The 27,853-nt window shown below is 59.1% G+C and overlaps 1 protein-coding gene across 1 annotated transcript; it reads right to left on the bottom strand.

Annotated features, from left to right (window-relative positions):
- Positions 1–1,123: 1,123 nt before the first annotated feature.
- LITAF (lipopolysaccharide induced TNF factor) lies at positions 1,124–27,295 on the bottom strand. The gene is made up of 4 exons (XM_081299084.1): positions 27,210–27,295; positions 7,923–8,147; positions 5,023–5,179; positions 1,124–1,816 (listed from the first exon to the last, which is right to left on the bottom strand). The coding sequence occupies exons 2-4, from the start codon at positions 8,140–8,142 to the stop codon at positions 1,708–1,710; spliced, it is 486 nt and encodes a 161-aa protein (XP_081155210.1). The 5' UTR covers positions 8,143–8,147; positions 27,210–27,295; the 3' UTR covers positions 1,124–1,707.
- Positions 27,296–27,853: the final 558 nt, after the last annotated feature.

Below are 27,853 nucleotides of genomic sequence, written 5' to 3'. Positions count from 1 at the left end.
GCGGGACATTGGGCCAGTCTCGAGGGTGGCTCCCGAGGTCTTTTCTGCCGTCACAGAGCACACAAGGGCTCTCTGTGGCAGCCCCTGGAGACCCACAGACACTTTTCCTCCCCAGAGGGACCGATGACAGTTCACGGAACGAACCAGAAACTTATTTTATTGAAAGCCAAGGACACCAGAAGCAACGTGCGGGGCAGTGCTCACTGAGAACAGCGCGGCGTGTGCTGCATGCTCAGAACACCACACACACAGAGCCAGGGTCACGCTCTGACCGTCCACCGAGGCAGATGTCCCTTCAGGCCTTGGTTTGTTCTACGTGTATCAGCCACAGGAGGGGACCCGGGGCCTGAGAAATGACCCAGCTCTGCCTCCAGGTGTGCACCACAGGGAAGACAGAGGCCCACTCTGACCTGCCGCTCAAACCACATCCCCGATGTGAGAAATGAGGTCCACATCCCGGGCCCGAGGTCTCGGCACCGGGCCTGTGCGACGTGGCCTTTCTGCACGTCGGCCACACCACGGGGAACCCCAAAGGGGGCCCGAACCACAGGAAGCCTGGGTAGACAGTGGATAAGATGACCCCCTTCTTTGTCTATTTATCAGAAAAAGGTGGTTCGCGCCCTGGTCCCGGCACTCGGAGGTGAGGCAGGACGGTGAGCCCAGCAGTTCAAGGCCAGCCCGGGAAACCCAGGGACACCCCGTCTCAGATACAGAACCAGGAGCACCCCTCTGGAAATCACGCCCATCACAGAGTTACAGAAAACGGTTCTGTAAGCCTCCCTCAAGAATCAGGTCCAACCAGGCCCCGTGGCGCACACCTGCATCCCAGGGGCTCGGGAGGCTGGGACAGGAGGATCGTGAGCTCAAGGCCAGCCTCAGCAACAGTGAGGCGCTAAGCAACTCAGTGGGACCCCGTCTCTAAATAAAACAGAAAGTAGGGCTGGGGTGGGTCTCAGTGGTCAGTGCCCCTGGGTTCAACCCCCAGTGCTCTCCCCACAAGTCAGGTTCCGAGTGCGGGAAGCGCAGGGAGGCTGAAAACCATCACGACAGTCACTCCCCGGGGACCCTCCTGCGACGTGTGCGCAGGATCTGCACCAAGACACAGCACGGCAGGGCAGGAAAGCCGCGTTTTTCTTTTATTTTGCATCTGGGGCCTCGCGGTGTGCCTGGTGGGCGCAAATGGCCTTTCCTTGCACTTAACAAAAAAAAAAAAAATCAAGGGATTAAAGTGAGTTGATGGTACAGGCGTCTGCGATTACGGAACCTAAAAGCCAAGCCCACGAAGTCGTAAGGCAAGATCCTGTCCTCGGGGAGGGGAGGCCACTGGGCACTGGGCACAGAGCGGGCAGGACAGTCTCTCAGGTAAGGCAGGCGGGGCTTCGGAGTCGGAGCCACCACCAGAAAGGCCACTGAGGCAGGAGGAGGAGCAGCCGGTGGCAGATCACCCAGGGATGGCGGGCGGCCAGCGGCCACAGCCATTCGGGACGACCTGGGGTCGCGGGCTCCCTGGGGCCAGCTCCAGGTCACGGTCTTTGCCTGTCCTGGGCGGACTCCAAGCAGCAGTTTATGGGTCTGGAGATCTGGGCTTTTGTGACGTTTTCCCCCCAAAAGAAGAATCAAAGGTGGACTCTGCGGAGAGGAGGCCGGGCGGCCTCTCCCAGGGTGGCCTCCTGCGGCGCATTGCACGCTCTCCAGGGTGCCCAAGTCCTACAAGCGCTTGTAGGTGCCCAGGAGGGCTTTGCAGTTGGGACAGTAGTGGTCCACGTCCTGCAGGGCGTCCACGCAGAAGGGGATGAAGCAGCAGCCGGCCACGCACCTGGGGAGACAAAAGGAGCCACACGTCAGCAGCCGCGGCAGGTGGGGTGGTGCCCGGCGTCCTGACACCTGGGAACCTGGGGGCACTAAGAAAGGGCATTTGAAATGGGGTCATCCGAATGGGCCCTCAAACCCAGTGACGGGCATCCTCGGAAGAGGAAAGGCTAAACGGCGCGGTGGCACTCCTGTAAGCCCAGACTCTGGAGGCTGAGGCAGGAGGATCGCAAGTTCAAGGCCAGCCTCAGCAATTCAGCAAAGAAGAAAGGCCAAGAGACACAAAGACCCAACTCCAACAGCGGAGGCCGAGCCTGGAGTGCAGCAGCCACAGCCAGGAGCACCTGGGCCACCAGAAACGGGGGGCGGCGAGGACAGCTCTTCCCCAAGAGTGGCTGGAGGCAGCGTGCCCTGCTGTCATCTTGACTCTGGGCTTCTGGCCTCCGGGATCGTGAGAGAGTAGTTTAAGGGTCTATGGGGGTCGGGAGACTCCTACACCAAGCCACACCACGCCTCCCCGGGGCCAATTTCCAAACCTGGGAGCATTCAGCATCTTTCAGAATCTCAGATGGGAGGTCGGTGAGCTGTTTTTGTTTTTGTAAAAAGCAGACAGCAGGTGTTGGGGACTCTTTTGTTTGTTTCATGGCCCCAGGGTGCTCTGCCACTGAGCCACATCCAGCCCTCTCTATTTTATTTTGAGGCAGCGTCTTGCTAAGTTACTGAGGCTAGCCTCAAACATGTGATCCTCCTGCCTCAGCCTCCCAAGTCACTGGGACTACAGGCCTGCACAGTGACACCCAGCGACTCAACTCGGCTCTGAAGCAAGAAAACTGCCGAAGGGAATCTCCGAACGAGTGAGACTGGCTGCCTTCACTCAGACGTGGGCCCATTTCCAGGCCCAGGTCCCATCCATCTCTTCACACAGCAACCAAACCGAGATCCCAACACCACCTTGCAGCCAGGTGTCCCCAGGTGACCACGTCCACACACACAGCAGGACTCCTGCAGCCTTGGAACCAACCCGGTCACTGCCAATCACGAAAGACACACACTGTGTGATCCTGCTGCTGTGGTCAACGTGGTGGTCACATTTAGAGGCAGAGGACAGAAAGGCAGCTGCCAAGTCACCAAAAATGTCGATAAAATTCAGCCCCTGGCAGGAAGGCAGAGCCGGGTTCTAGAAACATTCCGAGGAGGAAACTGTCTTGTGAAAGACACTTCCTCTTTCCTCCCTGCCTCAGTACAAAGTTCAAATCCAGGCAGCCACCACTTGGAGGTGACGCTACCACACATCCCAAGGCAAGCTCACAGATGGGGAAAGCCAGCACAGAGAGGCACAGTCACCTGCCCACTGTCACACAGCTGGTGTGAGGGGGTCTGGCCCTACTCTGCCACATTTAAGAAGACAGAGGGAGGAACAGAAAGTCGGTGTCGATCTCGAAAGCGAGATCACAGAGGCTGACTTGCAATCTTCATTTCTACTCTGTGTCTTCCTGTTTTTAAAGATGACATTCCAGAGGTTTTTTGTTTGTTTCTTTCAGGGTTTTGGCTTTGTCTGTGTGGGGACTGGCCCTGGACTCAAGGGAACCTCACCACACTAAGCTGCACCCCTAGCCCTTTTAGTTTTTGAGGCAGGGTCTCTCTAAACTGTTCGAACCTCACTAAGTTGCTGAGGCTGGCCTTGACCTCCTGCCTCAGCCTCCGGTTACTGGGATCCAGGCCTGCACCACCGTGCAGTGCCCAGTGCCGGCAAAGTTTCATTCTATGTAAACACCCCGGGCTAACGGAGTCGTAGCATTTTCTGTCCAGGGAGGGAAATCCACAGGCCATGGGGGAGCCGATGGGCAGGCGGGGGATCAGATGGCCAGGGACAGGTCGGTCTCCCAGCAGCGCCTGACCTCAAGGAGGGGAGTCAGCTCTCTGGGGCTGCGAGCCCCTCTTTGAAATAAGGAAGAGAAACACTGCTCCTTCCTGCCCTGATGTCACAAGCACACGACGAGGACGTGGCAGTTGCCCAAGAGCAGAGGGCTCCTGAGAGCAACTCCTGACCACTCTCCTTCAAGGGAAAACTGGGCGGTGGTTTCCCAAGAGCTCCGTGGCCGGGAAGAGGCCCGGAGCCTGCTGGGTGGGTTCAGGTGTTCCCTCCGATTCCTCTCCAAGAGCAGACCCCAGGATCTTCAGATATGACGCCCTCGGAGCAGGCGGAGTGGTCACTGAACCCCTAACCCTAGTGGGTCCCTCTGCAGGAGGGGCGGACGCTCAGGAGCCCGTGGGTCCCTGCTGGGTCCCTCTGCAGGAGGGGCAGACGCTCAGGAGCCTGGGGACCCTAGTGGGTCCTTCTGCAGGAGGGGCGGACGCTCAGGAGCCTGGGGACCCTAGTGGGTCCCTCTGCAGGAGGGGCGGACGCTCAGGAGCCCGTGGGTCCCTGCTGGGTCCCTCTGCAGGAGGGGCAGACGCTCAGGAGCCTGGGGACCCTAGTGGGTCCTTCTGCAGGAGGGGCGGACGCTCAGGAGCCTGGGGACCCTAGTGGGTCCTTCTGCAGGAGGGGCAGACGCTCAGGAGCCTGGGGACCCTAGTGGGTCCTTCTGCAGGAGGGGCAGACGCTCAGGAGCCCGTGGGTCCCTGCTGGGTCCCTCTGCAGGAGGGGCAGACGCTCAGGAGCCCGTGGGTCCCTGCTGGGTCCCTCTGCAGGAGGGGCGGACGCTCAGGAGCCCGTGGGTCCCTGCTGGGTCCCTCTGCAGGAGGGGCGGACGCTCAGGAGCCCGTGGGTCCCTGGTGGGTCCTTCTGCAGGAGGGGCAGACGCTCAGGAGCCCGTGGGTCCCTGCTGGGTCCCTCTGCAGGAGGGGCGGACGCTCAGGAGCCCGTGGGTCCCTGCTGGGTCCCTCTGCAGGAGGGGCGGACGCTCAGGAGCCCGTGGGTCCCTGCTGGGTCCCTCTGCAGGAGGGGCGGACGCTCAGGAGCCCGTGGGTCCCTGGTGGGTCCCTACTGCAGGAGGGGCGGACGCTCAGGTGCGGGGCTCCCAGCCGGCGGGATCTGCACCCCGGGGCATCTGGGGTGCAACGCAGCAGGGAGGGGCGGGGGTCCAGTGGGGATGGGTCAGGGATGCGCCCCGTTTCCCACGGGATGGGTGCAGCCCAGGGGAGGAGCGATGGCCTACGGGGCCAGGCCCTGGGTCCACCCTGGCCCCAGCCTCAGCCCCGCGCAGGACTCACCCCAGCAGGCACAGGCTCCCGCAGGAGAGCCAGGTGAGGGCGCCCGCGTTGTAGGAAAGCTGGGTCACGATCACCTTGCTGCACGACGGGCAGCACATCTGGACCGGACGGTCGAAGAAGGTCACGGGCTGCTGCACGTAGACGGTCTGCACGGCAACTGGTGGGGAGGAGGGAGACACCTCGGCTGGGCTCGGGGCGAGATGGTGGGACGCAGCTGGCCACGCCCCAGAGGCGGGACGCAGCTGGCCACGCCCCAGAGGCGGGACGCAGCTGGCCACGCCCCAGAGGCGGGACAAGGATGGCCACGCCCCAGAGGCGGGACAAGGATGACCACGCCCCAGAGGTGGGACAAGGATGGCCACGCCCCAGAGGCGGGACGCGGCTGGCCACGCCCCAGAGGTGGGACAAGGATGGCCACGCCCCAGAGGTGGGACAAGGATGGCCACGCCCCAGAGGTGGGACAAGGATGGCCACGCCCCAGAGGCGGGACGCGGCTGGCCACGCCCCAGAGGCGGGACAAGGATGGCCACGCCCCAGAGGCGGGACAAGGATGGCCACGCCCCAGAGGTGGGACAAGGATGGCCACGCCCCAGAGGCGGGACGCGGCTGGCCACGCCCCAGAGGTGGGACAAGGATGGCCACGCCCCAGAGGTGGGACAAGGATGGCCACGCCCCAGAGGGGGGACGCGGCTGGCCACGCCCCAGAGGTGGGACAAGGATGGCCACGCCCCAGAGGCGGGATACAGGTGGCCACGCCCTCACACCTGGCCCACCCAGAGGCTGGGGGGTCTGTCCGCTGGCAATCGGATCAGCTAAACGTGGTCAGTCCAGGTGGTGGACATCAGCTTCAAAAAAGGAGACTCCCACATTCGCTGGCCACAACGTGGATGACCTCCAGGACATTGGGCAGGGTGGCACGCGCCAGCCACCACAAAATGTCGTGGTTCTACTTATAGGAGGTCCCAGGGCAGTGGAATACAGAAACGTGGCACGGCCGTCGCCAGGGCCCGTGGGGCAGGACTTAGATGTTAGAGCTGCCTCCTAAAGGTCGAGGATTGTGTGTCTGGAGGTTTCACGTCAAGGAAGAGACAGCGGGCAGTGGCCACACCTGCAATCCCAGAGGCCGGGAGGCAGAGGCTCAAGGCCACCCTGAGCAACTCCTCCGGGCCCTAAGCAACCTAGTGGACCGGCCTCAAAATAAAAAATACAAAGGGCTGGGAGGGGGCTCGGGGGAGAGCACCACCAAAAAGAAGCTGGTAGAGGAAATGGGGCAGCTTCGGGGGACCTGACTCCAGGGCTCTCGAGACCTCACACAGGAGACGGGGCAGCAGGTCTTCCCACTGCCCTGTCCACTGAGAACAGCGGGATCCCGGGCCCTGCCCCAGGTCTGCCCGATGCAGCACCCAGGAGCACCCACTGACAGGCGTGTGCCACCAGGCCCGGCCTCACAGACCCCTGATGGGGGTCCCAGGGTCCACGACAGGGCAGTCATCAGGAGAGAGCAGGGACCATGCACCCAGCTCTGAGGGATGGCTGCAGCCCGGGTCACGAGGAGGGCATCTGAGGTGACGTAAGGGACCCCACGCACACGCATGTGGCCATCACAAGATGGCTCTGGGAAGGGAACTGCTGCACTCGAGGTATCAGAGCCCGGGTTTCTGGTCAAGTGACTTCTCCTTTTTATGTCCTCAGGAGGCCACGGGTGAGGCTGCTCTGGGGACTTAGGGACTGCCCAGAGAGCACTGGACCTAGAGCCAGGTCCTCCTCCCAGGGGGGCACTGAAGCCTGTGAAGAAGACTCAGTCCATCTTTGGTCCGGGGATAAGTCACTCATCACCACAAAATCTGTTCATTTACTTGTTTTTGGTGGCACAGGGATTGGACCCAGGTGTGCTCTACCACCAAGTGACACCCCAGTCCTTTCCTTCAATCCTGATACAGGAGCTGGCTAAGTGGCTGAGGCTGGCCTTGAGTTTTCGATCCTCCCGCCTGAGCCTCCCAAGCTGCTGGGACGACAGCTGTGTGCCACCGTGCCCGCTCATCACGGTGTCCTGAATGTCTACAGTGGTCACTTGTCCTCTTCCCCAGCACAGCTGCCTATCCACAGATACAGGCTCTCCCTGGGCTCAGGAACCCTGATTTCCTTTCTAACACTCCACTGAGGTGGAGACTCGCCAAGGCCTGCCCTACAAATGAGCAGCTGAGGATGTTCAGTGACCTGGACAGGCTGACCCTCCCCTCCCTCTCCCTGGATCAGACCCCGCGCAGGAAGCCCTGCAGGGCAGCGGCACCACCTGCACAGAGGGGCCGGGAGGGTGCTGCCCACCCACCTCTCCTGGGCCACCTCAGCCTTGCTCCCTTCCCACGCCCTGGCCTAGGGGACGCCCTGGCCTAGGGGACGGGGGCTCTCAAGCCCCAGCAGGAAGAGTGGGTCCTTAACCACAAACTCCCGTTCCCAAATCCCCCTGGGGTGGCAGGTCGGAGGCAGGCGTGGTGCCTGGGCGCGATCCCAAGAACTCTCGGGCCTGGGGAGGCCGAGGCCCTGACTACCACCCAGAGAGGGGAGGGCTGGGCTGGGGCTCAGAGGCAGAGCGCCCGCCTGACACAGGGGCACCAGGTCGATCCTCAGCGCACCACAGAAACAAAATAAAGGTATTGTGCCCACCTACAACTAAAAAATAAACATAAAAAGAAAAACAGGGCTGGGGTGCGGCTCGGTGGCTGCGCACCCCTGGGATCTATCCCTGTTCAAAACCCAGGGGCCTCGCAGCGTGGGTCTGAAACCCCACGTGACCTCTCGGGGTCGGGGACGGAGTCACCTGCCCAGCACTGCACTCGGACCCTCCTGGTCCCAGGCCACAGGCCAGGCGGAGAGCTAGGGACAGCAAGGGGGCAACGTACTTGCGTTGGTGTTGGGGACGGGCACGGGCTGGGTGTAATACGAAGGCGGACTCATGCCCTTCCCATCCGGGCCGGCCACCAGCCCCGTGGTCGGCCCAGGCACGGGCGCAGGAGGCGTTGGGTAGTAGCCATTAACAGCCACCGTCTCTTCGTAGGATGGGGGTGCGGTTGGCGCCGAGGAGGGCCCTGGGGCTGCCTGGTAAGGTCCTGGAACCGACATCTTATCTAAAACACAAACAGGAGACACCAGGTGAGAAGTTCAAGGGCCGTCCCCTTGCTATGAAGAAGTGACGTGTCCAGCCTTGTCCAAGAGCAGGGGGCATTGTCCCTGCAAGACCCACGCTCTCCACGAGGGCCTCCAGAGGCAAGAGCAAAGTCAGCATGAGAGCCTCGGCGACCATGACCAGACCACCCCCACGAGAGGTCGCCGTCCACACCTGGCACCAGGGACTGAACCCAGGGGCGCGCACCACTGAGCCACGTCCCCAGCCCACTTTCATTTTACTTAGAGACAGGGTCTCACTGAGTGGCTCAGCGCCTCCCATTTTGCTGAGGCTGGCTTTGAACTCGTGACCCTCCTGCCTCAGCCTCCTGGGCCAGCTCCACCGCGCCTGGCCGTTTCCTCTTACTTATTTTTTGTAGTGGACACAATGACTTTATTCTATTTATTTTATGTGGTGCTGAGGAAGGACCCAGGCTCTGCACGTCGAGGCGAGGGCTCGGCCTCTGAGCCCAGCCCCAGCCCCATTTCTTCTCTTAACCCCATGGTTCCCACTAATTCTTTCAAGTCCTCCAAACACCAGCTGCAGACTCTCCAGGTCAGAGTGCCGAGCAGAAGCCCCATGTCCCAAGTGCACGGTGCCCAGGAGACAGGGACCCCGGGGGGACCTGTGGGCGCGCTGACACCGGGGGAGGGAGACAGTCTACGGGAGGTGGAAGGGAGTCCTGGGGCGTCCTGGGTTTGCTGGTGCAGATTCAGGCTGTGCCAGGCGAGGCGGGCCCTGTTCTGCACGTCAGAGTTTTTGAAAAAGCCAACATGCCCGCGCCAGGTCCACTCAGGAAAGCAAGCCCCGGGCAGCTGTGAGGGCAAAAAAAAAACGGTCTCCCACCCCTGGCAGAGCGGCTGCCACCTAGAATGACATCCCTGCGCCCGGGTGTGTTCTGCCTGACGCTGGTGCCCGGCAGCCAGGGGGCAGCTGGAGGGGACAGTGCTGGCCTTTGTGTGGCTGTTTTCCCAGCTGGGCAGGGCCCAGGCCGCTGTGTTAGAAGAGCCATTCAAACATGTCTCAGGAAAGATGGAGCGGAGGGCGGGTGCCTGGTCGCGGGGCAAGCCTGCGCCTCCCCCCAGTCTCGGGAAGCCCAGGGGGAGGGGGAGAATCCTGGAGGAGCCTCCTGTTCCAGGACCTGCATCATCTCCAGCTGCGCTGGCTGGTGCAGTGGCAGCCACAAGGTGTGGACGTGTGCCTGAGACGCGGTCAGTGCATCTGAGTTTGCGCGATTTAAGTTTAAAAACTGGGCTGGGGATGTGACTCAAGCGGTAGCGCGCTCGCCTGGCATGCATGCGGCCCGGGTTCGATCCTCAGCACCACATACCAACAAAGATGTTGTGTCCGCCGAAAACTAAAAAAAAACAAAAATTAAATATTGAAAAAAATTCTCTCTCTCTCTTTAAAATAAATAAATAAATGAAATTAAAAACTGGGGCTGCGGGTGTAGCTCCGTGGTACAGGATCAACCTAGCAGAACCCGCTACTAAAAGCCCAACGTAGTAGCTCAACCCTCAGAAAGCTCCTCACCTAAGTCTGGGACAACCTGGGAGTGCGAGCTGGTTCTCAGCAGGGAGTCTGGGGAACGGGGCTGGGCTGGTGCTCAGGGGTAAGCGCTCGCCTCGCGGGTGAGGCACGGGTTCGATCCTCAGCACCACCCATAAATAAATAAGACACTGTGTATTCATCTTCACTAAATAAATGTTGAAAAATAAAAATTAAATAAGTCTGGTGAACTCTTGAGTACAGGTCAAAAGCTCCAACTCGACGTGGGGTGTCAACGCAGATCACACCTGGGCTCTGAACCCGGCAGAAACGAGTTGGTGTAGAGGACCCAGTGACTTGGGAAGCTCAGGCGGGAGGATCGCAAGTTCAAGGTCGGCCTGGGCGGCTCAGTGAGACCCAGTCCCCAAAGGAAAGAGCAAGGGGCTGGGATGTGGCTGGGCGGTCCAGCCTCTGTTCGATCCCTAGCACCGGACGACGATAATGCTTTATGCTGGACCCTGGTGTAGATCTACGGAGGTCTGTGAAACACACTGTCAACTTCACCCCTTTACAAAGCGGCTGTTAAACACGCCGCGTCACCGGCGTTTCTGTTCACAAGAGTGCTCAGAGCCACGGGAGCCAGGGAGGTCACCGAGGGACTCAGCCTGGGAGGCAGATGGCCAGGTCTGTGAGAGAAGCAGGGAGGCCCCCAGCCCGGGTGTAGAGGGAGCGACGGGCATCGGGCCGGAGGGGGACTTCCACAAGACCACAGGGGGCTCTTGTGGGGGGCTGTGCGCAGGGGAGGCGTGTGGCGGCTCGCCCACCCACAACCGGGAGCCCAGCCCCCCAGCCCCAGAGCCGTGTCCCCGGGGCGCTGCTCCGGGTGGCCCCAGCACCCCGCGCCCAGCGACAGCCTCGCCCAAGTTCCCAGCCCAGGAGCAGGTCAGTGGCCACCTCCCGCGGCGCACAGAGCCGTGCAGGATGCGCGTCCCTTCCTGTCACAGGAAGGCAGGCCCACACCAGCCCACGTGATTGACGAGGACTGAGTCATTACAAAATGACAAGGGCAGATAAGGCCAGCGTGTGCCTGAAATATCAGTGTGGGCTGCGGCTGCGGGAGGGGACAGGGTCCCCGCGTCCAGGCTGTGCAGACGGCGGGTCAAACTGCCCAGTGACTCAACAGGCTCCCAGCTGCGCAGGCCGCCAGGAGGAGGGGACCCGGCCACCACAGTGTGACACCCAGGTGTGGGTGTGGGCTTCCCCAGGCGCTCGTCTTCCTGCCCTGAGCACCCCCACCCCGCTGGCCAGGGCCACGTCCCTGTCCCAGCCCTTCCCAGCTCAGCTTTGGCATCAGATGCATTTACAAATCTGGGAAAAACCAGGGCCACAGCAGAGTTGTAAAAACCACCCACCCACAGGCCACTGGTTCAAAAGTTTTCTAAGTGAATTCCACAGCCTTCCTCCGCCCAGGCCCCGAAGCTAGGAAAGGCTGTCCCGTCCTGTCCCCGGCCACCACCTCGGTTGTCTTAATTTGGCTTCCCCCAGGGGACGGGAGGCCACCTACTCACCTCTCCCAGCCCCAGAAGGATCTGCTCAAGCCCTGGCCATCGTCCCCAGGCCCGCCCCAGGCTCCCAGGTTCCCGCAGTCACCACCCAAAGCCCCGAGGCCCAGGGCCCTGCAAGCGGGATAATGGCTGCCCCTCTTCAGGACAGACTGGAGAAGGCCTCGGGAGCAAAACAGCACAGCCACAGTCCTGCCACACGCACATGCAGCCCCGGGACTCCCTTTGGTGGCCCAGTGGCAGGGCGGTCACCCCACGGATCAAGCAGGGCAGTCCCGGTGGAGTCCAGGTGGCCATGGTTACGGGAGCCTCGTGGGGGAATAAAGGAACAAGGGTCTCCTCCCCTGTCCCAGTTGTTTGCCTTTGTCATTAGGACCCTGAGGTGGCCCTCCACTGTCCTCCTAAAGAACAGACTCCGCGCCCAGCCTCCCCATGCCTCCCCACAGTGGGAGAGAACATAAAAAGGGTAAGAGACGTCTGTCTTCTCCGTTTCTGGGCAACTCTTTTATTAGCCATTTCCAAATTTGGAGAGGGACATTCCAGATCTATTTTTTCGATATGGGAAACGGGACCAGAGGGACCCCAAGCCGTGGCCCCGGGCATGTGACCTGGGCAGCTGCCTAGCCAGGGCCTGCGCCGGTGGGACTTTCTCAGCCCAGGGCCACATTTCCAAGATGCCTTAGACCCAGAGGTTGGGGACCTCCGCTGTGGGAGAGGAGGCCCTGGTGACCCGCAGATCTGGACTTTGACCTGCCCGCCGGCCAGGCCGCACTTTCTCATCTGCAGATGCTGAGGACCTTCTAGGCCAACCTTCCACCTTCCAGGCCTGGAGCATCTGCTCAAGGAAGGGCCCTGTCGTGGGTGATGACGGGGCTCATCCCAGGCCCTGGGGGACATCTGGGGGCGAGTGGCTCCCGGATCCTGGTCCCAGCAGCGTCCTCAGCCCCAAGGAGAAAATCAAATTCTATTTAAATTTAATTAGCTAATTTAAATATAACTTGATTTCTGCCCAACAAGAGAAATGAAATACCTAGAAATAAGATTTTGTTGGGGAGAGCTGAGTTCGGGAGGGCCACACGCCACCGTCACCGTCAAGACTCTGTCCACGTCGCCCACTGTCCAGAGGCACCCCTGCACTCCCTGGGATCCCCACAGGGGCGACTTCTCCTGGATTCTCCCTGACCTTTCATGGACACCACCCTGGTGTCCCCTACATCTGGACATTCTTCTCCAGGCACCTCCAGTCTTTCCATGACAACCTCAGGAGTCTACAGGGAGCAGCAGGGACAGGCCCCTCTGCTGTCCTGGGGCCAACCACAGCTGGGGCTGGCTCTGTCCACATCCACTCTGTCGCTGGGTCACGCCTTGGTGTCACCACCAGGGAAGACGTGAGGCCAGCTGGGTGGCACCGTGCGGCCACCTCACCAGGCACCTGTCTGACTCCGAGGTCCTGGCCTGGGCCAATCTTCTATGCCACCCACCTTTCTCTACCCCTGGATCCTCAAACGCACTAAAATGAAACTTAAAGGGCCCCTACTTTACCCCAAGGGGCCGTGTCGTCACCCCCACGGTACGTCACCGAGACAGGACTTACTATAATCACCTCCACTGACAAGTGACAGAACTGGGGCTCAGAGAGGCTAAGCTTCTGGTCCACTGTCACGCGGAACATGAGAAGGCTGGAGCTGGTACCCATACCCAGTCACTAGAGCGCCTGGGGGGGCCGCCACAGTGGGCAGCCCAGCACGTAAGCCCCCCAGGTCAGACTCCAGAAGGAGCCCACCTTTCAAGTCCAAGGCCTCCCCGCTCACCGCAGGCTTTCATGCGCCCTGGACAGAGGGGACTGAAAAGACCTCCCAGACGGTCACTGGGCGCTTTGCGATTCTAAATGGCCTCCTCCTAAACAGGAGCCTGGATCAACCAGGCGTGGACACCCGCCAAGTTCTTCTTGCTCAGGCTGGAGAGAGACCAAAGCTGTACACCTGGAGCCACGTCCTGGGTGTCCCCCACCCCCGCCCCCCAAGGCAGCCCAGCCAAGAGCGCTGGGGGTGGAACCCAGGGCCTTGTGCAGGCGAGGCAAGCCCTGGCCCACTGACCTGCACCCGGCCCCAGTCCAGCCCCTTGTTAGTTTATTCATTTACTTATTTATGGTTCTGGGGACTCTACCACTGAGCCACATCCCTCTCTCTTTTATTTTGATATAGGGCCTCACTGGGTGGCCAAGGCTGGCCTCAAACGCACCCCAGGCTCCTGGATGGCCGGGATCCCAGGTGTGTGCACCACTCTGGGCCTGTCTCAGGACCACTGAGCCCACCCCAGCCCTACTGTGTACTTTATTTACAGACAGGGTCCCCCTTTTGAGGTTGGCTTTGAACTGAAGATCCTCCTGCTTCAGCCTCCAGAGCGGCTGGACTCACAGGCGTGCACCACCATGCGCGGCTCAGCTTTTTATACTACTCTGCTGAAACAAGAGGCAGATGCCCTCAAAATCCTGGGGAGAAGTCACACCACTGGGCCCAGCAATCCTCAGAACCCTGGACTGAGATGGATGCGCCCATCCTAGAAACTCAGGACACAGAAACAAACTCCATGAAAGGACCCCTCCAGACAGGTGAGACAGTGCAGCCTCGGCGGGTGCAGCGGCGCACACCTGCGATCCTTGTGCTTCAGAGGCTGAGGCAGGAGGGTCGAAAGTTCAGAGCCAGCCTCAGCCATTTAGTGAGGCCCTCCGCAACTCAGCAAGACCCTGTCTCTAAATAAAGTGTAAAACGGGGCTGGGGTGTGGCTCAGAGGTTAGGGGCCCTGGGTTTAATCCCTGGTACCCCAAAAAAAATCCAGCCTGGGGCTGGGGATAGAGTGGTGAGCCCAGGCCCTGAATTCAATCTCCGGTATTGGGGGACAGTATTGGGGGATGGGGGGACAACACGCAGGTCTAAACAGCCCAGGGTCCTCTGGAATAGCCAGCGGAGAGTTACTTCAGGTGCCCACTGCAGGCCCCTCTGTGCCCACAGAAGTGGTTCCTTCCAAGTCTGAGGAGCCAAACCTGGATGTCACCTCGGTCACTGTTCTGCCTGAAACCCCGATTGAAGGGAACAGACCTGGGTTTGGGGAAGCCCGGAGATGGGCGGCCTGCCAGGTCCTCACTGGTCACTCGGGCTCCAAGCCACCTCTGGGAAGAACCTCAGCGTCCCGAGGTGCAAGAGGGCACCAGCACGGCTTCCCAGTGCGGGGTCCATCTCCACCTGTGCAGAGAGCCCAGGACCCGGACCCACGGAGGAAGCGCGTCAGCTGCGGGCGAGGCAGGGGGACGGGGTGAGCGAAACCTCTGGATCCAGACCTAGGTGGGGGCCACACGGTGTCACCCGTGCCCCGATCAGTTGGTTCAAAGTGGCTCATTTCGTGTTATGCTGAATTTTACCTCAATAAAATAAAGGAGCCAGGAGCTGTGCCGACGTCCCTAGCCCCCAGCCCAAGCGGCCTCGACAGGCCTGCGCCCTGGCCACCAGCCTGAGGTCCACCCACCGGGCCCCCAAGGCCTACGGCCACGTGCCTGCGCCTTCCCTTCAGGGTGGTGGCGTCCCGGTTTTGGGGGTCCTCGGTGCCCACTTCATCTCTCACTCGTCTCCCCTGGACGCTGCACCTGCACCATGGTGTCCCCAGACGCCCCGTCATGTTCTGTCCTGGTGACCCAGTGTCCGCCTCCCTTCTGGCTCAGGCCAAGTCCCCTCTCCATCTCCCCAGGCTGAATCCAGAGCCTGACCCAGAACCTGAGAAACATGTTTTCAAGGGAAGACGTTTCAGCGATGAGAAGCCTCGAGAGAGGGCCTCAGCCCAGCCAAGGGCAACGTGGGGGGGGTCCCCAGGCCAAAGGCCACAGTGTGGGCGACTGGCTCCAGAGGAGATGGCTACTGACTGAGTGCAGTGGCTCCCACCTGTGACCTCAGGCCTGTGACCTCATACCTGTCATCTCACACCTGTGACCTCACACCTGTCATCTCACACCTGTGACCTCACACCTGTCACCTCAGGCCTGTCATCTCACACCTGTGACTTCACGCTGTCATCTCACACCTGTGACCTCACACCTATGACCTCACACCGTCATCTCACACTTGTGACCTCACACCTGAGACCTCACACCTGTCGTCTCACACCTGAGACCTCACACCTGTCATCTCACGCCTGAGACCTCACACTGTCATCTCACACCTGTCGTCTCACACTTGAGACCTCACGCCTGAGACCTCACACCTGTCATCTCACGCCTGAGACCTCACACCTGCGATCTCAGTGGTGCGGAGGCTGAGGCAGGAGGACTGCGAGTTCAAGGACAGCCTCCGTAATTCAGCAAGGCCCTAACCTGGCAGGGCTGGGGATGTGGCTGAGAGGTTGAGCGTCCTGTGCTGAAAAAAGACAGACAGGCTTCGTCGGAAAGGCCCCTCTCGGCCGGACTCTGGGGCTGTGAGGCTGCGCAGCAGGCCCGATGGGCTGTCCAGGCGTGGGGGGCGTGGGGGACGTGGGGGACGAGACAAAATCAGGAAGGAAGCAAGCCCCGGTCTCCAAGCATCGAGACGGGCTCTTGTCTCTGGCTTTGCCAACGTCCATTCCCAGCTTCAGGTCCATGAAAAAGAGAAGACTGCGGCCACTCCCTGCCCCAGCAGGGGTCACAGCCAACACTCCTGGAGCGAGGGCAGGCCATCCAGCAAGAGGCGCAGAGCAGACCTGCGGAGTCAAAGGCCAGGGAGACCAGCAGCCAGCCCTGGCTCACGCTCAGATTCCATGAGGCCATGAGATGACAGGTGTCATCTGGCTCACCCTCAGATGACAGGTGGGCCACAGGGGGCGCCCCACTGCGAATGTCCTGGGGGACAGCCCGCAGCCTGCCTGCTCGGGGTCTCACTGGCCTCTCTGTGGGGCTCCCTGGTGGACAGGGAGGCGGTTCAAGGACCCTTGGCCCTTTCCTCCCCACCCCACCTGATGGCATGGCCAGAGGGAAGCGGGTAAAGGCCGGAGGCTGCCCGCGAAGCCCGGGCAGAACCCGGCGGGAACAGCGGAGGCCGTGGAGTCACGGGACAGCTCCCTGGGGCCCAAGACTCCCCAACAGGAGGGTTTCCAGACCCGCCTGCCGTGTGTCCCCCCCATTGGTAAGGCGGGGAGGCTGTCCATCTCTGAGGGGGCCGTGTGCAGGGGGTGGGCTGAGGCCTGGCTGCTGCACCCCAAGGGCTGTTCAGGGATGAGAAGAAGGTGAGGGCCGCGGGGGGTGGAAGGGGCCAAGAGAAAGCTGAGAGGACGCCTGAGGCAGCCCCGTGCTGGACAGCGGAGCCCTGGGCCGTGCCCTCTGCTCCAAGCCAGCTGCCACCTCCAGGCTGTGCAAACGGGGTAACGCACCACACTCCTCTGGGCCTGGGCTTTCCTGATCTAGGAAATGGGCCAACGACATATTCACACCCTGAGGGCTGCAGAGAGGGGTGTGTCCAGACATGGGGGACCTGGGTGGCTGGAAAGCGCGGCTTAGCTGCTCACAAGGAGCAGGGGGAGACCCAGGTGAGACCCCAGCAGACCCAACCACACACCTCGCTGTGCCCACCCCCCCACAGCTGCCCAGGTGGACTTTCAGGTCGTCTAACTCCCTGCCGTCTGGTGGCAGGGCCGGGTGGCAGCTGGATCCCAGCTACTCCAGAGGCTGAGGCCGGAGGACTGAGTTCAAGATCAGCCTCAGCAACTTAGCAGGACCTTAGCTCCCTTGTAGAGTGTCCCTGGGTTCAACCCCAGTACCAAAGACAAAAAAGAAAGACTCAGAACTTTCCGTACTAATTTTAATCTATAACTTTCCTATAAATTCAAAACTATTATGAAATCAAAGATTTAAAAAAACCACAACCAACCTTGTGATGTATGTATATGTGTGTGTGTGTATGTGTGTGTGTGTGTGTATATATATATATATTTTGGTACTGAGGATTGAACCCAGGGGTGCTCAACCACTGAGCCACATCCCCAGCCTTTTTTTTTTAATATCTATTTTTTTGATTATAGGTGGACACGATATCTTTATTTTATTTCCATGTGGTGCTGAGGATCGAACCCAGCGCCTCACACATTGCTAGGCGAGCGCTCTACCTCTGAGCCCCAGTCCCCCAGCCTTTTTTTAAAATATTTTATTTACAGACAGGGTCTCACTGAGTTGCTAAGTGGCTGAGGCTGGCTTTGAACTCGCAATCCTCCTGCCTCAGCCTCCCAAGCTGCTGGGATTGAGACAGGTGCCACTGTGCCCAGCTCATGATCCCATTTTTCATCCGTTCCTGTGGAAAAACCCCAACGTGCTCAACAGCTCGTGCAGCTGGGGGTGCAGATGGAGCACACAGGCCTCCCCCAGGGCTAGTGGGAGGTGCCACGAGTCCTCTGGCCCCAGAGCTCCCCCTCCAGCAATCTGCACCAAAGGTGACCCAAGCCGGGGGCAGTGACACAGTGCCTGACACAGTACTGAGCGCTGGGCGAGGCTGCTGATAACAGAAGACTGGAGGCCACTGTCCTTCAGCAGGGCCAGCCGGTCAGCTGACCCCGCGAACAAGGAAGAGCCGAGCAGGAAGAGCTGCTCCAGGCAGAGGCGTTCCTCCTGCACCGCCGTCCCCTGGAAACTCCAGAACAGTGTGGGGGACACCCACCCTGTGTGCCCTGCACGGCTCTATAGGACAGGTGTGCAACACTCCGGAGACACAGGAGATGGCGCCGGGCTGCAGGGCGGGGACCAAGGACACCCACTCCCAGGCAGCAAACCTGTCTGGGCCCTCCCCCGCCCTCCCTCTTGCATTCTTCCTGGCCCTGGTGAAAGTGATGTCACCACAGCCCTTGGTCCCATGACTGGGTCTTATGTCCCTACCCAGCACCTGGCCTGGGTACCTCCCTGTTTGCAGAGTGATTACAGCTTCTAATTACAGCTGGCCTTCCGGGTCCTAACTGGGTTCCACATCCGCAGAGCCAACCAACCGAGAATTGAAAATATTTGGGAAGAAAAAAAAATCGGTACTCAATGTGTTCAGGCTTTTTTGGTCAATTATTCCCAAAACAATGCAGCATAAAGCTATTTACCTAGATTTTGCATTGATTACCTATTCTAACCACCTTCATTATTAGCGATCTAGAGCTGATTTAGGGCAGACAGGAGGTGTGTGTAGGTTATATATAAATACTTTGTCATTTTACTTAGTTATTTTTTCCAGGGGTGCCCTAACACTCAGCCACAACCCCAGTCCTTCTTTATATTTTATTTAGAGACAGGGTCTCACTGAGTTACTTAGGACCTTGCTAAGTTGCTGAGGCTGGCTTTGAACGTGCGATCCTCCTGCCTCAGCCTCCAGAGCCCCTAGTTCTTTTTACTTTCTATTCTGAGACAGGGTCTCACTAAGCTGCCCAGGCTGGCCTTAAACTTGCCACCCTCCTGCCCCAGCCTCCAGAGTAGCTGGGATTCCAGGCGTGAGCCCCCACACAGGGCCACGCCATTTTATATAAGGGACTTGAGCGCCAATGGCCTTGGGTACCTGAGGGGTCCTGGAACCCACCCCCTGGGGATACAGGGGGAACGCTCTATCTGCTAGAAGGGGCGCGGTCTACCATTCCCACTACAGGCAGCACCCTGTTTATCAACACAAAGCTCTTTTTCTCATGCTTTGTGTCACCGTCCATTTTCACCTCCCGGACCACCAGGGATATGGGAGCCCATGTGGGGAGCAGTGAGCCAACAGGAAGGCAGGGAAGGGCCACCAAGGGGAAACTGGGTCAGTAGTAACAGCGCTGGAGGCCCAGGGCAGAGGAGGCAGGGAGCCCCCAGGGCAGAAGCCCAGAGGCGGCACACCAGTCCTCCGGGGCCAGAAGCCTTAGGAGACCCCGAGAGGATTTGAGTCTAATCCAAGAACCAGCAGCTTAAGAGCAACTTAAAACCACCCCCCAAAAAAGCACTCAGCTCCTGCCAAGAAGGGGAGCTCAGAGCCTAAAAATAAGCCTCCAAACCCAGAATACCCAGAGAAACCACCCACAGCAAAGCCACCCAGCAGCTCGGCAGGGTAAACACACATCAAGGCTGGACCACGGCTGGGTACCCTCCAGAAGTGCTCAGCACTGGGCGCCCAGTCTCACCACCTGCCAGACCACGGACCCTGCAAACACTACCCAACGCCTCTGACCTTCTGAGATCAGCCCACATTTCTCTCTGGAGACAGACAGAGACAGACAGAGAGATGGAGAGAGACGCAGGGAGGGAGGAGGAGGAAGAGCAGCTGGGTCTGCATTTTGTGGTCTGTCCCATCCCTGGCTCCTCAGCATCCAGCCAGGGGCCAGGGGCCGCCCCACCCCGATCTGCTCTACAAAGCCTCAGAGGACTTGGACCCCAACAGAACCAAGGGATAGAGGTTCCGTGGACAGTCTAAGCCACAGTGTCGGGCTCAGAAGAGATCCGGGCCTCTCTGACCGCCTCCTGCCTGCTGGCTCCCTGGAACCCAGGGAGAGACTCTCTCCGCCTGGAGTCTGCAGAACCACTCAGAGTCCCAGGACCCCTTCCCAGGAACCCATCATCCAGGAGATGACATCACATGCAGAAGGACTTTGTCACGGGCTGTCACCTGCTCTTCAGGCCCACTAGCTCCCCAGAATCGCTCCCCCTAAGTGGCCACTGCCCCTGCCCCGAGGTGGCACAAGTTTCTAGATCTCCGAGGGCTGCTGGGACCCTCACCGTGCTCATCCTAAGCCTGCAGACAGTTCCCTGCTGCTCTGCCTGATGCTGGAGGCATCAACCCTGGACCACGTCCTGCCTCCTGCGTGGGAGGTCAGCAGGCCAGGGAGTCTGCGTCCAGCAGGAACATCTGCTGACTTCCACAGCTGGGCCAAATTCCACGTGACCACGGGCAGTCCGCTGGGGCAGCTTTGAAAACGATGGAAAAGAGCTTTGCCCTGAGCAAGACTTAAGGACCTGCGAGACCGGGAGGGGGCAGGAGGACCAGGAGAAGGCAGGAGGATTGGGGGGGTCAGGAGGATTGGGGGTGCAGGAGGGGGGGGGCGGGGGGGCAGGAGGACCAGGAGGGGGCAGGAGGAGGGGGGGGCAGGAGGATTGGGGGGGTCAGGAGGATTGGGGGTCAGGAGGAGGGGGGGCGGGGGCAGAAGGGGGGCAGGAGGACCAGGAGGGGGCAGGAGGGGGGGGCAGGAGGATTGGGGGGCAGGAGGAGGGGGAGGGGGCAGAAGGGGGGCAGGAGGGGAGCGGGAGGGGGCAGGAGGGGGGGCAGGAGGACCGGGAGGGGCAGGAGGAGGACGGGGAGATGGGGGCGGGGGAAGGGGGGCAGGAGGACCTGGAGGGGGCAGGGGGGCAGGGAGGGGCAGGGAGGGGCAGGCCCCGCCCACCGGCATCGGGAGGCCCCGCCCACCCGGCTCGATGGCTTCCTGCGGGGCAGACGGCGTCCCTTCCCTTCCGACCACGCCCCCCCCCACCACGTCCCCTGGGAAGGGCCGCACGCCCACGGCTGGACCCCGGGCCTGGGGAAGTCGTGCACACCGGACAGAGCGGGCTCCAGGTGCCCCGCGACGTCCACACCCCACGTGCCCAGGGCTATAGGGGTTGAGCTCAGGGGACGCGTGTGAGCAGGCACAAGGCCCTGGGTTCAAGGCCCAGCACAAGAAAGGACAGTGTCCGCAGGGCGCAGCGGCCGGTCTCCCAGCAGCTCTGCAGGCAGGAGGATCAGGAGTTCAAAGCCAGCCTCAGCAACTCAAAGAGAACTTGTCTCTAAATAAAATTTTTAAAAAAGTGGGTGGGGGGCTGGGCTGGGGCTGGGGCTCAGTGGTTACGTGCCCCTGGGTTCAATCCCCAGTACAAAAAAAAAGTGTCTATTTTTTAATAGAGGGGAAAACAACTCTTCCTCAAAACCAACTCTGAATCATCTGTGTGGCTAGCCCTCCACCAGAGGGAACACGATCTCTCACCAATCTCTGGTCCCCCTCTGGAGACCAGGCTGGACTAATGGCTCTTACAAGAAAATCACCTATGAAAAGGGACAGGAGGAGTCCTATGATGGAGAAACTGGCCAAGGCCACCTTACCCTAGTAATGAAGGCAAAGTCCCTGGTGATGCCTTGTGCACATCACTATCCTGTCCCCTCTCATGGGTGGGAAAAGAAGGGGACCTCACCTCTGTGGTCTTTATCCCCAGCACTCATCCCAGTGTAATCAGGAGAAGAAACAGAAGACAGCTGGGCACAGTGGTGCACCTGGCTCAGGAGGCCAAGTCAGGAGGATTGCAAGTTGGAGGCCAGCCTCAGCAATTTAGCAAGGCCCTATGCAACTTACCGAGATTCTGTCCCAAAATAAAAAGGGCTGGGGACATGGCTCAGTGGTAAAGCACCCCTGGGTTCAATCCCCCGTACCCAAAATAAATCATACAACCCAAATTTGAGGGACATCCCTCATCAATACTCCCCAACTGTCATGGTCATGAAAAACAGAGAAGAACAGAAACAGTCACAGCCACAGAAACTGGGAGACAAAATAACTGAAGGCCCTGCGGTTCCCGGACAGCACTCTGGCACAGAAAAACAGAAGTGAACACTGGGAAGTGCGTGGGGCAGGAGGTCCTCTCGGTATTCACTGTACACAAGTGAAAACTATCCAGCGTTAAAACTTTGTTGCCGGGGGCTGGGGATGTGGCTCAAGCGGTAGCGCGCTCACCTGGCATGCGTGCGGCCCAGGTTCGATCCTCAGCACCACATACCAACAAAGATGTTGTGTCCGCCAATAACTAAAAAAATAAATAAATAAATATTTTTTTAAAAAAAGTTTGTTGCCGGGCGTGGCAGTGTACACCTGTGATCACAGCACACAGGAGGCTAAGGCAGGAGGACTGCGAGCTGGAGGACAGCCTCAGCAATTGAGTGAGGCCCTGTTTCAAAATAAAAAATTAAAAGGCTGGGGATGTGGCTTAATGATACAGCACCCCTGGGTTGAATCTCCAGTGCCAAATAAATAAGCAAAACTTTGACTACCTCCAGGGTCACACTTCTAAATACTGGAAACAATAAGGTGAACTGGAGGAGACTGCTCTCATCCAAAAGCATTCAAGCTCAATTAAAAATAAAAAACTTAAAGATTGTGTGTGTGTGTGTGGGGGGGGTGCATGCTGAGCTCTGTGTGTGTGTCTACCAACTGAGCTCTGTCCCCTGCCCTCAGTATTTTAAAAGTATACTTTAGTTAAATGCCAAAGATTAAGTGGGGGAGGAAGGGAAGGATTCTAACTTTTGTAATTGAGGAAGTAAAAAAAAAAAAAGAAAGAAAGAAAGAAAAAGAAAACCCAGAATTTTAGCAAAAGGACAGGGTTTCCAAGGACCCTCCAAAGCCGGGGACATCACCCATTTCCGTTCCCCCACAAACTCTCAGTCAAAACCCCCACAAAGTCGCTGTGGCCACATGTGGGTGGTAAATGCTTCTATAAATACAGCCCCTGCTGCCTTCTAGATTTAGGTATCAGATCAACACACAAAAAGGCCAAGGCCTTCGGGGAAATAAAGCAGCTTTTTAACCACCAACTTAATCCTCTGAGATCAATTCTTCCAGAAAGAAAAAGAATGATTCAATTCCACTGGGCCCTGCTGCCCCCCAGCCCCAGAAAAGAAACCCTGGGCAGAGTCCATGAATATGCAGATGGCAGGCATGACCCCGAAGAGAGGGAGGCCCTGGGCAAAAGGAAGACACCCCTGGGCAAGTGGTTAGTGCTCAGAAAACAGCCTTGTTTGTAAACAAGGAGGAAGACGGCTGCGGAGGCCACCAAGGCCTGGTCTTTCAGGATCCTTCAGGGAGAAGCAAGTTCTTACAACAATGTGAGCAGATGGATCCCGGCTAGGATGAACCCTGGGCATCTCCACATTGTGCAGGGTGAAATCAAATAGGGTTTAAAATTCTCCAACCCAGGGCCACTGGCTGGTAATTTGAAAACCACAGATTTCTGCAATGGAATTCAACCTGCGTCTGGTTCCAGGGACGTCCAAGGAGTGAAAGACACTGACCCTGAAGGAGGAGGAGGAAGGAGGAATGACCCACACAAAGGGGAAATGGGCTTCCCATCTTCTCTGGGGAAGGGAGAAAGAAACTGCTTATCTGACCCTAAACAGATTCAAATTCAGTATCGATGGTAAAAACATGGACCTCACAGTGAAATCCTTCAGAGAATTCTGAATTCCGTGCCTTTCTGCAGGGCCATACGTTCCCCCGTCAAAGATAAAGTTACCACAAGCTTAAAGCCAGGCTCAAGCGTGGCCGAACTACAAATTACCCTGATTTGTGGAATGGAAACCGGGGCCACCGAGCTGCTCCTACAATCAGAGTGGGCCGCTTCCCTCTGGATTCCTGGTGAAACCACATCCCCCCTTTGCACGTAAATAATGGCTTCGGATGAAACATGAGTCAGCCTGCAGCGGTACCGACCCTACATACCCTGGTGACAGTTACATGGAAAACAAGCACAGAGGGGCTGGGGATGTGGCTCAAGTGGTAGCGCGTTCGCCTGGTGTGTGTGCAGCCCGGGTTCAATCCTCAGCACCACATACAAACAAAGATGTTGTGTCCGCCGAGAACTAAAAAATAAATATTAAAAATTCTTTCTCTCTCTCTCTCTCTCTCTCTCTCTCTCTTTAAAAAAAAAAAAAAAAAGAAAACAAGCACAGAGACAAAAGGCAGAAGCCACCCAATGAGGGAGCGGTGCCGTCTCATGCACGTGGTGAGAGTAGGCTTGAGTTTCTTCTGTACCTTCCACACTTTGGGAAATATTTCTGAATTGTTCCCACCACGGCTTGAGCATACCAGAGTCATCTTCTACCACTGAGCTACTTCCCCGGCCTTTCTCATTTTCTTTTGAGACAAGGTCTCCCAAAGCTGCCCAGGCCGTGAACTTGCCCACCTCCTGCCTCAGCCTCCTGAGTTTTAAATGTGTTTTTTCTTTTTTTTAAATATTGGTACATGAAGCCCGGGGCCTGGAATGGTGGCACATGCCTGTAATTCCAGGGTCTCAGGAAGCTGAAACAGGAAGATTGCCAGTTTAAGGCCAGCCTGGGCAACTTAGGAAGACCCTGTCTCAAAATAAAAAGGGCTGGGGGTGCAGCTCAGTGGTAGAGCACCCCTGGGTTTAATCTGCACTACCACCAAAAAAAAAAAAAAAAAACCTGGGTTCAACGTTAAGACCTAAGAAGGTCAACATGAAGCTGTCTACCCAAGAACACTCTCAATTCTAAGGCTCCTGGAGCTAAATAGCTTGAATTCTCATCATTATTTTCCCTGAAGCCTCAGGCTCTGGATCCTAATGAATGAACTCCCCCAGGGACAGTGAGCAGAGAACTGTCACATCACCCAGACACTATCTCTAGCACCCCTCCCCTTAAACCTGCTGGGCCACAGAAGGCGTGGCACACAGACATGCTGTGGACTTTGGCCTGAAGGACAGGGGAGGGGCCTGCAGCAGTCTCTCCCCTCCAGGCCCAGTGTCCAGTCCTCCTTTCTCAGCTCCCCCCACACCAGGCAGGTCCCCAAGGTGGGTCAGGGAAACAGACCCCTCCCCCAAAGCCAGCCACCCAACGACCTAGGACACCACTCTCACCTTCCCAACCTGCAAAGAGCTGGCCAGAGAGGAACCCGGGCCTCCCCGTCTGCCAAGAGACGCTAGGACCCCTGTCCAGTCATGTTCCCGTCCATCTCTCCTCAAATATAAGCACACAAAGGGCAGTCATCCCTGGGCCTTTGGTTCTGCACTTCAGGAGCCTCCTGTCACATAAGTTTTGATCCATGAACCTGTGATGCTTTCTCTAACTTGTCTTCTGTCCCCTTAGGATGGGGAGGCCGAAGCCCAAAGCAATTAGAGAGAATTCTTCTACTGAAGGGACCTGCAGCCAAGGGTCATCTTCATTAGCTCCAAAGATGCTGTGGCCCCTGCCCAGTGTCACTCAATGCCAGCTCAAACAATAAAATGAAATTATGACGACGCAGCAAAGTGCCACTTGACCTCAAATAACAATTCTGCAGCAAGTGAAGACCAACGGGTGGCCAACGGACTCCGGAAACATCAAAAACCCACACGGGCTCAAGAAGCAGAGCTGAGGACATCTGTCTACCTGAGACCACCTGGCTCCCTGGGTACCTTCATGGCAGTCATAGCAAAACCAAACACAGGGCAAGTCAGTGCCAGGACTCCTCTTAGGGATCCCTTTCTCTGCACCCTCACTGGGGCTTGAGGGAAAACTCTTCTTCAGGGAGAATCTGAAGTCCCCGAGAAGCAGCAGCCCAATTTCAAAGAAGCATTACTCATTCCTCGGGCAGCAAGGAGGATTGGATTATCGGCAACAGAGCAAGCACTGTCCATCTTGAAAATTAATTTAGCCTGGAAATGGCTCCCAGCTCCCTCCTCCGTGAGGGTTCCCCTTTTACTGTCCTTGACCCTGGGCTGGTCAGCAGCTCCTCTGCAGCTTTGCTGAGACTCTTCTGCTTGTTTGAACCAAGTGCACATAGGTTCAGACCTACCAGGAAGAAACCTCCCTCCTCTCCCTCCTCTCCTCGAGCCCTGGATCTTCAGTGCGCTCCTACCTTCCATCCCTGGCCTGAGCCTTCAGGACCAGGAACCTCCCAGGAGCACTGTGCACCGGGCACTTTTTACTTCCCCACGGCCAGCTCAGGAAAGCCACGAGAGGAAGAACAAAGGGAAATGTGTTTGCCAACAACAGGGAATTACTTCAATCTAGTGTCTTAGAGACTTAAGAAATTGATCCTACATCTTAGATCAATCACTGAGTCACTTAATCCTCGAAAACATTACAACAAGGACACTTTTTCAAATGTGAATGAAAGCATCCATTATTAATGCCTTCAAGTAGCAGGAAAGAGAAAGATGGGCCTCTCCCAAGGTGAACTACAATAAATGTTTCTTAGAGACTTGGGTCCACATTTAGGTGACAGGCCAAGGGGTGGCACTCCGTGACAGGTAAGGCAATCAGATGCCCTCTGGATCCTGATCCAACCTGATAAAGCCACACACTGGAGTGGTTCCACATGCCACCTTGGGTGCAGGCACTGGGTTGGTCCTGTTTTTAAAATTCCACTCTGAGAAGGCTGGGCCGAGGGTGGAGGGCAGGGGAGGTGCTGGGCTGGCCTTCATGCAAATCATAATTTTACTGAACAGGACCCAACCTGGGTTCCAGGAAGCCTTGAACGAGCTCCAACTCCCCACCCAGGGGAAGGATGTACCCCCCTGTGGGAAGCTTCCAGAAAGTGGATTTCCCCACGACGACAGCTTGATCCAACAGTCAATGACATCAGCTCCATTATCCGGAAAAATGAGGAAGCCAGAGGACCAGCAAAGGTCCAACGGCCTGACCCCATCGCCTCCTCCCTGACCCTTAGGAGCTGCGAGTAGAACACAAACGACACAGATCCACGCTGACCCGGAAACCCGGGGGAGGACACTGGTAACTCGACAACTGTGCCCCTCGGGCCCGCCAGCATCTACCCCTGGGCGGTGGGCGGCGCTGGGCGCGTTTGGATGGCCCCGGCGTGGGAACTCGCCGGTTCGTGGCTGGCTGGGCTCTCCCAAGCCCCGGGAGACGGCGCTGGAACCCGGCTCGGAGTCCGCGCCCGACGGCCAGGCGCGCCTTCTCCTGAGGAGCCCGGGGCTTCCTCTCGGGAGAGGGGCGCGGGGCAGGCAGGCGCGCTCCGGGCCGCAGGGCCCCCACCCAACTCGGGGCACCCTGGGCCGTGGCGGGGGAGCCGGACCCCGCGCGGCCGACCCCCGCGTCCCCCACCGGCTCGATCCCACACGCGCCCCGCGACCCTCGGGCAGCCGGCCACCGACGGCGCCGCGCCCCGGGGCTCCTGGCAGGTGCGGCCGCCGCGGGGCCCCGCTCCGGCCCGCTGCCCCCGCGCCCGGCTCCGGCCCGCGCCCGGCTCCCCGCCCGCGCCGCACTCACCGCCTGCACCGCCGAGGAGCCGGGAGGTCTGAGCTGGCGCGCGGTCGGCCGCGAGGAGGGCGCGCGGGAGGAGGGCGGGGTGGGGCGGGGCCAGCCGTGGGCGGGGTCTGTTGTAGGCGGGGTCTGTTGTAGGCGGGCCCCGATGTGGGCGGGCCCTGATGTGGGCGGGTCCTGATGTGGGCGGGGATGGGGCGGGGCTAGGGGCTCGCCAGCTTCCGGCTTCTCCCGCCTCCGCGCGCCGCCAGGAGCCGCCCGGCTAGGGTCCCTGTCCCACAGCTGCGGCGCGGGTGGGCCCTGGCACCCAGCGCCGCACCTACACGCTCCCCGCACCCCTGTCCGCACCACAGGCCCTTCCCTGAGCCCTCCGATAGCTCACCGCTCTGGCGACCCCCCCAGGTCACTGCCAGTCCCTCTGGCACGCCTGGAACCCCCCCCTCCGTTGCACCCCAGATGCCCTCGCGCGGACCTCCGAGACCCCCGCTCGCGGGTCCTGGTTCTCCCGCGTCCGATTCTGCCCCGGCGCAAGTCCCCACCCTGTGCCCCTGACCCCCCGGCCCCCGCTGGCCTCCTGCAGACCTCGCGGAGCCCCCAGTCCCAGGCCGCGACCCGCGCCGCCCTCCCCGCCCAAAGCTCAGTTCCGTAAA

This window comes from Spermophilus citellus (genome assembly GCF_964194105.1).
Source record: "Spermophilus citellus genome assembly, chromosome: 6".
Taxonomy (NCBI): Eukaryota; Metazoa; Chordata; class Mammalia; order Rodentia; family Sciuridae; genus Spermophilus; species Spermophilus citellus.
This window is presented reverse-complemented; position numbering and strand designations above follow the sequence as displayed.